The sequence below is a fragment of the Apostichopus japonicus genome, chromosome 19, assembly GCF_037975245.1.
Source record: "Apostichopus japonicus isolate 1M-3 chromosome 19, ASM3797524v1, whole genome shotgun sequence".
NCBI lineage: Eukaryota > Metazoa > Echinodermata > Holothuroidea > Aspidochirotida > Stichopodidae > Apostichopus > Apostichopus japonicus.
The window spans coordinates 28,980,166-28,993,584 of NC_092579.1; the positions used below are offsets into that span (position 1 = coordinate 28,980,166).

The 13,419-nt window shown below is 40.9% G+C and overlaps 2 protein-coding genes across 2 annotated transcripts in view; both read right to left on the reverse strand.

Annotated features, from left to right (window-relative positions):
• The window catches only part of LOC139959750 (uncharacterized), an 8,535-nt gene extending 263 nt beyond the window's left edge, over positions 1 to 8,272 (reverse strand). Inside the window, exons 1-3 of the mRNA XM_071957584.1 lie at positions 8,129 to 8,272; positions 3,611 to 3,776; positions 1 to 2,551 (exon numbers count right to left, since the gene is read on the reverse strand). The exon at positions 1 to 2,551 is cut by the window's left edge and continues 263 nt beyond it. Of these exons, the coding sequence (XP_071813685.1) occupies positions 1,022 to 2,551; positions 3,611 to 3,766 (1,686 nt within the window). The 5' untranslated portion in view covers positions 3,767 to 3,776; positions 8,129 to 8,272 and the 3' untranslated portion in view covers positions 1 to 1,021. The remainder of the gene's footprint in view (positions 2,552 to 3,610; positions 3,777 to 8,128) is intronic.
• LOC139959755 (uncharacterized) overlaps positions 1 to 13,419 on the reverse strand; it is a 66,054-nt gene that overhangs the window by 9,924 nt on the left and 42,711 nt on the right. The window lies entirely within an intron of this gene.

The following is a 13,419-nucleotide window of genomic DNA, read 5'->3' on the forward strand; positions in this document are numbered from 1 at the left end:
CGTGGTGGCCAATTGACTAATGCGTCGGACTCGTGATCCAAGGATTGCTGGTTCGATTCCTGCCTAGTTCATTACGTTGTGTCATTGGGCAAGATGCTTTATCTCACTTGCCTCACTCGACCCAGGGTTAAATGGGTACCTGTGAGGTAACTTGTCATTGGGCGCAGTATATAACTGCTGCCGCCTGGAGGGATTGTCTCTGGGACAGGTTATCATTGAGCAGGGGAAATATAACGTCTGTAAGCGCTGTGATATGGTTTACCATGAATAGCGTAAATTCCTAATATTATTATTATTATTATTATGTTCTGGGAATATGCGTCATACTATGGCGAGATACAACGGTCTTTGACTTGAGAAAGTTGCTAAGTTGTTTTCGCGGCTTCGCTATAGTTGAGCGTGAGAGTTTAACTTATAAAACAACGCCCTTATTTTCATTATTTTTTATCTTGATTAAAAACAATGAGCATAATGAACATTCAATAGTTGGAATTTGTGATACGGAGGGCACTGGAGGTACATTTTGTAGAGACGATTTGAGATGGGTTTTTTTATCGGTTTCCTTTCGCAAAACAAACTCACATCTTCCATTGCTTCCCGATTGAACTCTCTTCCAAGGGCCTCTTGTAAGGATTACTGTTAACATGGAAAAAAGTCACAAAAACGCACAATCTCGATTGCATACGCTTACTATAGTCCGCAAAACAGAGGAGGCAGCGTTGCCCGAATATCTGCGCGTTACCTATACTGCATTGGTTGGGTTATGGTGATGTGAAATATCATTATGCCAATTATGCTTTATAATAAGATCAACATAAAAAGAATAACCACTCTTACCTGTTCCAAATACATGAATATACGTCACTCATGTCGGGTTTGACCATTGATAGTTAAAGCTATGTGTAAACTGTTCATTATCCATTCATGAAGTATAGAACTATGTCCAGCTGTTTTATCCAAACATACCAGCACCCCTTAACCCTCTCACCACCCTCGTCCATGACCAATGCTATAGTCAGATTTACCAAAGTTCGCCTTTGACATGTTTAGTACGTACGAGAGTCCACTTGAAGGGGCTCGCTGGCAACTTGTCAACATGGTTAAATTCCAACGCTTCATTCCAATTCATTCTTTTCACGTCTTCTTTTTGAAGTGCATAACATACGGCGTTAGTAATGCTTATGCTACAGTCTTCACTGATTGGAAGCGGAAAGATTGAGAACTTCTCTCCTAGTTTAGTACAGTGGGTACCGATGTGTGCGATGACTCTTCGTTTGGTTCCTGTCTGACTTTCGATATTGAATACTAATATCAATTTAAAGGTTATTAAAAGTATTGGAAGCCGGTAGTTTATAGTTACAAAGTCAAACTTTCCCAAAGGAATCTCCAATCGGCACTCTTCAATATGCCGTGTAACATTGTGTTCGCCTGCCTTTGTTTGGTAAACAGGAATGTTACAGCTCTCCAAGTGTACGTGCCTTCTAACGTACGTACTATCTTCAGCCACCTGCTCGCCGTTCTTAATTTTGAAGCGGAGTTCATGAAATTTCCTTTGCTCAAACTCCATGCTTTTCCCCTCGTACAAATTTTCAGCCTCATTGTAGTAGGGGTTTCGAATATGTTGCACCATGTAAGGCACGGGGATTTCCAAATACAGACGCGGCCTCTCCACGCTGATTGGTACCTCGTCAAAACTCTGTTCGCTGAATAGCGCGCGTGTCCACAACGCAGATTCAAGTTTTCCAGGGAACGCGCTTCTCATCTCATCCATGTATTCTCCGGAGTACAATTCCCTCAGTTCTGATGCTTTCATTTGTGTTAGACGCAGAAGTGCCAAAAGACGATGAAGTTCTCGGGTCTTACCTGCCTGCTTCAAAGCATCCATCTTTGGCTTCAGTTTTTGGAAGATGGCGTACTCACTATCAGCAACGACGTTAGAACTTCGGAGGACGTCACAGAGGAAATCGACATCGAAGGAAGAGACCACCTCTGCATCTTCGAAGAAAAGTTCACTCTGGATTCTGAGCATAGTAATCTGGACGACTGTCTTCGTAAATGCGTAGTTAACCGCTTGATCCATAAATGTGAGGAGGTAGGGCCTAATAGGTAGCACTGCAACTTGCTTGTATATGAACTGCGTACAAACTACCAACAAAGGAACCACGTCATACTTAGTAGCTAAAATAATATGATGCCATACCGTCTGAAGGCTGAGGTCTATGGACTCTGTGTACATGTAACGAATAAAGTCTTCCACGGAAGATAGAGATTCGTCATCTGCTTCAAGTATAATGTCAAGAGTTTTCCCATCGACGGTCATGGCACAGCCCCACTTCTTACGTTCACTGAGAATATGCTGCTTTAACGGATTACTCCAACTGGCAACGATTACTTGATGAGCGTATATCTTTCTGTTTCCTTTGGAGATGATAGCGAGATCGGTAAATGCATGGTTTGGCATGTTGAACAGAGTGGCAACTTTGACTGAGACTGCGCTGCACGTTGGTTTTGCCTCATCATCTTCGTGATGAGACGGGCGTGTTGACCACCCCTGGAAAGATAACAAGCCATAATTTGAAGTAATGAAGCAATTAAAACAAATTCTCTTGCGTGGTAATGAGCACCTTCAATTTTTACAGGAATTCATGCTTAAAGAGACAAATTGAACCTATCCAAGATGTTTGACTAACTTTATCCAACATTCATTGCCTTCAAATCATGGTTATTTCTCTAAAAGTTTCGTAAAAAAACAATTTCATGCATGGAATCATAAATTCTCGAGATGGTTAACATTTCATTTAGTTTCACTAACACAGAACGACAGGTTCATCGACATAACTATAGTAGGGATAACACATGGTAGCAACGTTAACATCTGCCAAATGACCTTTGACCTCTGCCAAATTGTGCTGACGTCATAAACAAATCATAGAAATAATGTACCACGTCTACAAATTGCTTAAAATTTACGGTTCTTGAGATATTTCATTTGACTTTTTTTTAGATATGATTAAATAGTGTTATCTTCAATACACATGTTGTTGTGTATGTCACAAAATATTTATGTCTCGGAGTATTGGTCGGTGTATAAAGATTCCCATATAAATGCTCATATTTAACAGCGATTTTAAGATACTTCAAAGTGACTGCTTACAGACTCTTCCGACGCCACTCACTAACCCTTACTATAATAATGAAAGGCAGTTGAAACTACAATTTTCAAATTATAACTGATTTTTGTGTGTGTGAAGAATTGTGTAACCCAAAAAGTATAAAAACGGGGATATAGAGGCTTATCCCCCTCCCCAAAATTTTTCTCCCCCTTCCCTTGCCCCCTCTCCCCAACCCAATTTTGTTTACCAGAAAACAGGTTCCGTATGTCCAATTGAAAAAAGCATTTTAGGAAAGAAGTCTATCTACCTCCAATATTGAGGTGATTTGACTTTTCAGGACCGTATAGCTTATGTAGTCCATACATTTTTCTTATGCCTTTTCCATCACATATTGTCTATATTTTCTTAAAGTCCCCATGAGTATACATAACTTCGTATCGAGCATACATATATCGCTTTAGTGAAAACTCGTTAGATTGATCTGAACACATTTTTACCTCGATAAAAGTACTACTCTCTACATGATGAAATCTGTCGGGCCATGATTGCGCTGATATCATTTGCTGCATAAGCATTAACCTTGCCATATCTTGCATATGATGAAAGCCATATCCCAATTCTATGCCATACTCTTCTTCGTCAGATGAATCCATGGTTTATGTCCTGTAAGAGAACAAGTGTTAAATGTTACTGACAGAAGCTTCGAGAGCTATTTCGGCCCATTTAGGGACACATATCACAATGGCGCTCCAATGAAAAATCGAGTTACCATTTAACCTATCCTATCCACTAATGCAAAGACCTTTCCCTTTCTGGAAACCAGTTGGAATGTTCTTTTAACTCCATTGGTACCTGGCTTAGAATTATAGTCCTATTTCAAGGCGCTTCAATTTGTCTTTCAATTCAAACGGTAGATTTGTTTCCATCTTAATAAAGTCGTTTTTACCACGTAATACACAAACCCCCAAGTGCATTATGACAAATTATGAAATTCGTACTGCACTCATTGGAAGTTATAATGACCCCAAAACAAACAGCATCCATCGGTCCGTCCGTCCGTCAATATGTCTATCTGTCCGTCAGTCTATCTGTCTGTGTGTCTATGTGTGTCTATGTGTCTATCTGTCTAACCGTCTGTGTCTATTTGTCTGTCTATCTTTCTATCTAGTCAAAAGATGTCACTTTCGTCGTTCCCACAGCCCCTTTCACGATTGAATACACTTCTATAATCAGGCGCGGATCCAGAGGGGGGGGGTCCAGGGGGTTCCCTGCTCTTGGCCCAACAAAAAAAAAAGAGAAAAAAAGAGAAAAACAAGAGAGAAAAAAAAGAGAGAGAGAAATAAATAATTAAATTAAACGCCAGTTTTAAACATGTAGGACGTCAGAAGGGCGGTTATCCTTACAAGTCAGCCAGGTGTGTCTTTTCCGTTAAATGAACTATAGTGTGCACGCGCAGTGGCGGAGCTATGGGTATTGGTCAAGGGGGCGAGAATGGTCTGTAAGGGCGTTTTCGACACTATCTAAGCAGAGCGCCACCACAGGTTGGCGCGGAGCGTACATTAAATTTTTGAGTAAAGATACTTCCTAGATCGCCGGAAATGACCCTTTCCTGGCCTTGCTCATATGCAGATTAACAAAGAATAAATAGGTGTCATCGCCAACAAAATGTGACAAATGTCAATAGGTAGATGAGAGCGCAGTAAAAAAGTAAATAATCGCGAATAAGTAAAAAGTGGTAAAAAGCTGAAAAGGGCGCCAGCAGTCCATTTGAGTCCGTCGGGGGGGGGGGGCATCCGCCCCCTGACTGTATGGACGCTCCGCCACTGTGCATGCGTGCTACACGTGCCAAAAATGCCTAAAAATCTCAATTTTCGGACCGAAAAGCTAACTCGTACGGATGCAGATACATTTCGAGTGAGTTTTTGTAGGTGCTTTGCATGGCTAAATTGAAGGGGGTTCCCTGTTGTACTTAAATATCCAAGGATTTCACAATGGATAGACAAAACCCACTCCCCTTAGACCCTAGGATCACTGGAGGCCAAACCCCTCACCCTTCCAAAGTCCTGGATCCGGCATTGCGTCAAACAGTGGTGACGGAACGGGAGGGGGATTGGGGGCTAAAGGCATTATGATTTTTGTATCATCTCAACTCATCTGATATGTATTACCATATTTAATAGATTGTTTTTTTCTCATCAATTGAAAAATTGCAGACATGAGATCCATATTTTCAGGCTAGGTACATGCAGCTTAGAATACTCGGGAAGTGCCGTTTCCGGCCATCTGGTGGGTTTGTAAAGCCCAAAAATTTCTGGTACGCTCCGCGCCGACCGATGGTGGCGCTCCGCTTAGATAGTCTTACGTTCAGGCGCGGCTGGACCAGTCAGACCCCCCCCCTGTCAAAAATCCTGCATCCGCCCCTGATAATACATGTCTTGTATTGCAAACTGCTCTTGTTGTATGCCGCTCCAAATTATTTGTTACTCAGCTGGGCTAATACTATTACTAGTACCTGTAAGCATGCAATGCGGTTTGTTATTCTTTGAATACAATTCGAAGAAGACACTGGACTGGCGAGAACATCGAAAAAGGGCGATGTAATCTGAAGTATCTTCATCATGTTTGCCATATTTTAATAATACGGACAATGAAAGTGAAATTACAATATATCACCAACCATTATAACCGCGTGACACCAGGTATATTGTTGTATGTGATAGAAGTGTTTCACTTGGTTTACCTCTTTACTAATCAAATTCAGTGCACGCCAAGACAGAGATAATAGAGCAGACATAATAGCACAATACAACCAAGAAAGACATAAAAATATACATGCATATACACACACGCGCCCACACACACTCATTTATATATATATATATATATATATATATATATATATATATATATATATATATATATGTATATGTATATATATATATATATATGTATATATATATATATATATATATATATGTATATATGTATGTATATATATATATATATGTATATATGTATATATATATATATATATATATATATATATATATATATATATATATATATATATATATATATATCAGGCGCGTATCCAGGATTTTCTAACCCGGGGGGGGGCGCGAATTACTATCTAAGCGGAGCGCCACCATCGGTTGGCGCGGAGCGTACAAGAAAATTTCTGGTTTTTATACCCCCCAGATCACCGGAAATGACACTTCTCGGGCTTGAAAATGACCAACCAAATGTACACTTTTGCCTGAGAACCAAGTATTTCTCAATTTTTTTCCATCCATAACCTTTTTGAAGATTGTCACCAGTCACACATCATGTTCGACCTGATTGCATGTCCTATGGATGATTGCTTTTGTAGGCGATTCTACGTCACGGCCCACAATATCCGAAAGCCCCACTTTTCAAGGTTTTAAGCCCATTATTTGTTGAGAATTTGAAAATTCCCATTTCTCGTGAATAAAAATCACTTGAAAACATACCCATAATGTTGCACAAAATTCAGTCTATGGACAACCAATAGGGAAAAACCTCCTTGAACCCCTAATAGACAGGTACAAATTGCACGAGTACAGGAAAGTATGATGAAGAATGTTGGTGAGGAAATTTTGGAAAATTCCGACACAGTTAATTTATTGGTGTAGAAATATTGCAACCTCTTATTATGGCTATTATAAAACTTGGTTGAAGGAAATGAAAACTAGCAGATATTTCCGATATCAGGTATATCGAAACCGAACACTACACACATAGGCGTAGGTCCCGTAGGAGGCGGGGCTGCAGCCCCCACCCCCCGCCCCGCAACCAATTTTTTCCCCATTTTTTTCGGGCACCTACTGAGAGAAAAATAAATAGCAATGAATAGCTTAAAAATGATCTCCTTGGTAATTAAAATAAAGTTCTAAGATTGGCCGACATTACTACTGTAAAAGAGAGTTTGACATAAATGGATCTGTATGCCTTTTCGCCATCTACATAAGACATTTGGTTGTTTACATTAGCGTCCGGCGGTATACTGTGCTACTTTCACGGACCGTAAGGTACACGATGCCATGCAATGTAATGACCGATGCTTGCTTATTTGATATTGTCAACGATAAATATATAGGCCTATATATATATATATATATATATATATATATATATATATATATATATATATATATATATGTATATATATATATATATATATTCATTACAAAATGGAAACTGTCACACTTAAACACTAAAATTTGCAGTGATCACTATAGTAGTACGCGCAAGGGAGGAAAGGGGGGGGGGAGATCCCCCATTTCCATCGTCAGTCGGGAGGGTAAAACGTTCAGTTTGGCATTCCTATTTACATTCGGTGGAAGAATTAGGCCACTACCCCGGGCCCAAGATTCAATAATTGCAATTATATCAGGAAAGAGTTGAGGGATATCAAGTTGATAACCATGGTTTCCCCAGAATAAAGCTGCTTTAAGATTATTATCAGGGGTGGGATTTGATGTCTGAAATGGGAGGGGGAGGGGAGGGGTTCGAAAGCCCCGGGGAGAAATGTTTGGATTTGATAAAGCCCCTCGATGTAATATGGTGCGATATTTATAGGTTATTTCCCAGTACTAGTTGTGTATTTGAAAATGTTATTATGAAATCGCCATCAAAGTGTTTCCAGTTTTATTATGCGACATTCAGAGTAGCAAAATGGTCAATGATATCGGTACTGGGGGGCTGGACGACACCCGTTGACACTCTCATAGGTGACAAAACAGCTAACAACTTTCTCCATGTCTATTTCAGTGTTTCTCACAATGTTCAGTGCAGTGCATCCCCCCCACCCCTTGCGCCATGTCATCACGCCGATGTCTACCCCAATTGCATAGCCTATACCTTATAAGCATAATATACGTGTGTTCAAACTGAGCCATGTAAAGTTTACTGGTTGTTACTTATATTCATTACTACATAGCTTCAAAGACTTTACAAATATCTTATACAATTATTATATTTTTCATAGGACTTACTTGGGTTGAAAAAGTCTTCAAACTCCTCAAAATAATGAATGTATTAGATAACTATTGATCCTGCTGTTTTATTGAAGAGAGATATTTTCCACACCCAGCAACACTAGTACTGTTTTTACATAAACAATTACTGTATTTACCAACGATAACAGCTATACTCGCTTGGATGCGTCTCGAAATATATCGTGGAAAACCCCGGTGAAGCAATTGTATTCAAGTCCAAGTCACATGTCACAATATATATAATATATATATATATATATATATATATATATATATATATATATATCGTCACTATAGTAGTACGCGCAATGCAGAAGCAGGAGAGCCCCCTCGTTCAGTCTGGTGTTAACTTTGACATTCATGGAAGAATTAGGCCACAAACACGGGAACAAGACGGCCTTCCTGGTCCCTGCCCCTATATCTAAGCCACTCGGTGGTCAAAATCAGAGACTCTCCGTCGCTGCCATCACTATCACTTACGGTACTAAAATTCGTCAACACTGTAAGAACCTGCTAGCGCAGTTTGAGCACTCTGCTGAGGGCTAAAAATGACAAGATAATCTGCAAACATGCACAATCATTTGTAGATGTGTAGAAAGCATGTAGCTTCGATTGGAAACACACTTTCCAGGGGCGGATCCAGGATGTTGAGAAAGGGGGGGCCGACATCCCGATGGTAGCACTTTAGTAATCTGCGTCCTGGGGGAGGGGTCTAGGGAGAGGGGTTGTCCCCTCCCCCTTTGAAATTTTTGGTTAATTGTGAGTGCTTAGATGCAGGCGCGGCGGAACGGAAAATTATTGGGGGGGCTAATGTGTGGAGACCATCTAAGCGGAGCGCCACCATCGGTTGGCGCGGAGCGTACAAGAAAGTTTTGGGTTTTTCAAACCCCCAGATGGCCGGAAACGGCACTTCCCGAGTGTTTTACGCTGCGAATACCTAGCCCTAAAATATGGGTCTCAAGCCTGCAATTTCTCAGATTGCACGTAAAAGTCTGTAAAAACATTGTAATTTGTATATTCGATAATGTTTTAAGAGAGTAGCTATTACTCGTAGTGTACTCGCAAAGACGTTCTTGAGTGTAGTAAGGGCAGTGGCGGAGCTAGGGGTATTGGTCAGGGGGGGGGGGGAAGAATGGTCTGTAGGGGCGCTTTCGACACTATCTAAGAGGAGCGCCACCACAGGTTGGCGCGGAGCGTACAGAAATTTTTTGAGTAAAGATACTCCCTAGATTGCAGGAAATGACCCTTTCTGGGCCTTGCTAATTTGCAGATAAACAGTGAATAAATAGGTGTCGTCTCCATTTTGTCGGAAAATTACACCAACAGAATATGACAAATGTCAATAGGTAGATGAGAGCACAATAAAATAGTCAATAATCGCGAATAAGTAAAAAGTAGTGCTGAAAAGGGCGCCAGCAGTCCATTTGAGTCCGTCGGGGGGGGGGGGGAATCCGCCCCCTGACTGTATATATGGACGCTCCGTCACTAAGTAAGGGGATGTTGGAGAACTGGCTGAAATGAGGCAAGTCATTGGCCTAAGACGAAGTTGTGTTACGCTTACCGGTACTCACATTCACTGCTTCCACTTTTCACGGGGCGTGAAGACGCGGTTGGGGTGACAATGTGGTCTAAAGCCAGGGGACGGGCCGAGGGTCCCCCGGCAATTACTAAAATTATTACACCTATATAGCATACGTGTGCATCGGACAGATCGACAAGTATGCATTGAAAAATGGGCAGATGCACGTTTCGGAGCCTTGGTAAATATTGGGGGGCTTATCATGCATTTGCCCCCTCAACTTTTTCATTGGGGGGGGCTGAGCCCCCCGGTTCCGCCGCCACTGCTTAGATGCAAAATGGTGAAACATTTCGCCAAAAACTAGAAAAACCAGAAACGTTGCATACACGCTTTTTTTGTGCACATATTTTTTCTCGATAGACACATATTTAACAACGCTCAACAGTGCATGTACAATGGATACACTATTATTGCGCCGATTGGTTTTTCTTTTGCGCGAAAATTATGACACCAGATTCACCCCAAGAAAAACCATAAAACAAGATATATTCAATGAGATAATTATGATATACTTATTAATGAAAGGGGGTGTAGGCGGTTTTATACTATCTAACGCAACGTAGTCGCCAAGGACCTGAAGTAGTTTTAAGGGAGGGCCCGATAATAAGCGGAAACGGATCACCGACCGAAAAAATATCGGAATTTGTGGACTATTTATTGCTTCCTATTGTATTAAAACAAAGCACCTATGTGAAAGACACAAATCACATTCTGAAAATTGTGGAAGCCACCCCGTTACCAAAAGCAGTAGTACTTGCTACACTCGATGTCGTCGCCATGTATACTAATACTCCCCAAGAGGAGGCATGAGATATATGTCAAGAAGTCTATGAAAAGGCGGAAAAAAGCGAATATGGAATAAAAAATAAAATATCTTTCATATCCATGCGCAAACTAATTGAACTTATTTTTAACAAGAAACTGTTTCGAGTTCAATAACCAATTCTATCTACAAAAGATCGGTTGCGCCATGGGTAGCCAAGTCTTTGTTAGGGGGGTGGAGGATTGATTTGCCGACGGATCTGGAAGTGGTGACTGAAATGGGGGTGTCCCCCTCCCCTTTGGAACATTTTTAGTTTTGAAACTTCCTTAGATGCAATCTGGTGCATATTTTAAGTCAAATTTGGCACCGTAGAATTTCCATTTCGATATTATTTTTATGGCAGTCGGCAGAAGAAGAATTAAATGGGTCCAATTATCGAACTGTGTTTTCTCTTTCACCGATCGTTGAAATAGTGAAACTAGTGATGAAAATGTTCAGAAAACTTTCCGGTAATGAGAAATAACAACGTTCATTGATATACAAGCGAGAAACGTTAAAAATTGTGTACAATTCGTGAGCCGTGTCCTTAAGTTTTCCACGGAGAACGAATGACATCTGACGAATGACGTCATTCTGAACAGAGGATAATAACAACACGTTGTCACACGATAGCACGACTCATGGGCTGCGGCCTATACGGAAGCCTTTAATTCCATTTCTTTCACTGAGTGGCCGGCGATTCTGGCACTCGTCTAGCTGAGCCTGGCTACAGTAGCTATACTGACGGCCGTGACATTATCAGTTATTTGCCGAGAGGTTTTTAACTTGCAGGCGTCGGGTGATTGGATTGGTGAATGAGTTTATCAGATGAAGAACTGGAAAATCGAAATAACCGATAAACAAGCTCCCGTTCTCCTTTTCTCTATTCAGCTTTCCTTCTTTCTTCCCCTTCCGCTCTCTTCACCTTTTCTCCTTTTGCCGACAGACCCAAAATTTGCCGACAGCGACGAAATTATTGGGGGTGTGACACCCCCACACCACCCCCCCCCACCCGCTCGCTACGCCCTTGCACGCGGAATTATCCAAACTGTTTCCAAAAGAACCGATTCTAGCCTACAAAGGGCCCAAAATCTCAAAGATTTACTTGTTAACTCAAGGTTTCATACTAACGAAGAATCAGCTGACTCTCATGACTCTCAAGGTTCACACGAAGCTCTTTTAGATGCTCTTATAGCTGCACTATGAGTCCATAAAAAATCCTGCACAGAAAATAGATGCATTTTGAGAACGAGACGCCCAGGCCGAATATAAAATATTCAAAGGCTACTACTGATGAAGCTCCTCCTATAAAGTTTGAGAGCAGAAACCGGTCTAGTTGGTCATAAGAACCTACACTAGTCTCTCCTACTATTAACAGTACACTCAATTCACCTAATAGGTGCAATTATGTTTCAACACGAGGAGCATGCTATAAGTTCATGTTCCTCGGGCCCTCCCTTAAAAATACTTCAGGTTCTTGGCGACTACGTTGCGTTAGATAGTGTAAAACCGCCTATACACCCTTTCATTCAGATAATTATGATATACTTGCTAACTGTGCATTGATTTTCTCTGACAGTAATAGTCAGCACTATAGTACTGAGCCGTATCTAATTAATACGTGATGTCGCGTGGGCCTGATAAATTGCCTTAGTTTCAAATTTGGAATAAAAACGATCGCGTCTCAGGGAAGAGCAGCTGGATATATATTAGGCTTTTCTTTCACCAAGTTATGCCTATTAGGAATTTGAAGTACTCCCACATAAAAAAACGCAACTGATTTCCAAAAAGGGGGGGCCGGGGCCGGGTCGGCCCCCCTGGATCCGCCCCTGCTTTCGGAAATAGGCCCAGTAGCCAGATTGGAGCACCAGGCCTTCACCCCACTCCCTTCACCCTTACCATGCAGACTAGCGTGTCCCAATCTGCCAATATAGTTTCACTTTCTAATAATTATCTTTTATAACAACAGTTGCCTTAAAATCCATATATATCCCGAGAAGGGAAGCTTGGAGCAATACGGTATTTAATATGTAATTGTAACACGTAAAGTACAAGAAGCCTGTTTTTTTTTTGGTCAAATTGTGGAAACCTAGTTTCATAGCCTACCGTATCTCCAATCGACCAGACAATTAGATAACATGTGCGTTACGCCTCATTAGAATAGGAGAGGTTGTTGGCAATGGGAAATTATCCTATGGGCATTCGTAGGTAGTTTCAGAGAAGCCAACCAAACCGCTATTTGCATACGTCACTGCATACATACATGTAAATAAAGGTGCATGTACTGCTTGTATAATACAACGGAAAAGTAAAATTGGGTTCGTTAATTGACACAAAATCGCGAAGGAAAAAATGTTTCGTGCCATTCCCTATGCATTTCATACATGCCATCAGTCATAATATACAACAATTTAATGAGTTTTGAGACAATTTTGCTATTATTACTGCTAGGTTTTCTGCAAAGATTTTCACTCAATACCAGTGGCGAATGGAAGATAGATGCTCTTTCAACCTTAGGTTTTCATTGCGTAAAAAATCGATTTGATTGAGTCAGTGCAGTGGAGTAATAGCTATTTGTTTTTGGTCATTAACCTGCAGCTAAAGACAAGACAAGTAATTGGGGAAATGTACGAATCGAGCTAATCGAATAGTGGTTCAAAGTAGCAGTGAGGTACTGTATACTATAGGCTTATGAATCGCGCACACCTAGCTACTGTACAATGTATGACTAGAAGTAGATGGGCCCTAATGTAACAGAAGGCAAGACATCTTTGTTGTAGTTTGCAGATGTTTTATTTTTAATTGTTGGAGACAGTACAGTGCAGTAGGCTTAGCTGCTTATTTATGATTCTATGACATAATGACATGTTTTATTTTGTTCATCACTCACTTTTGGTGGAGAAAAGT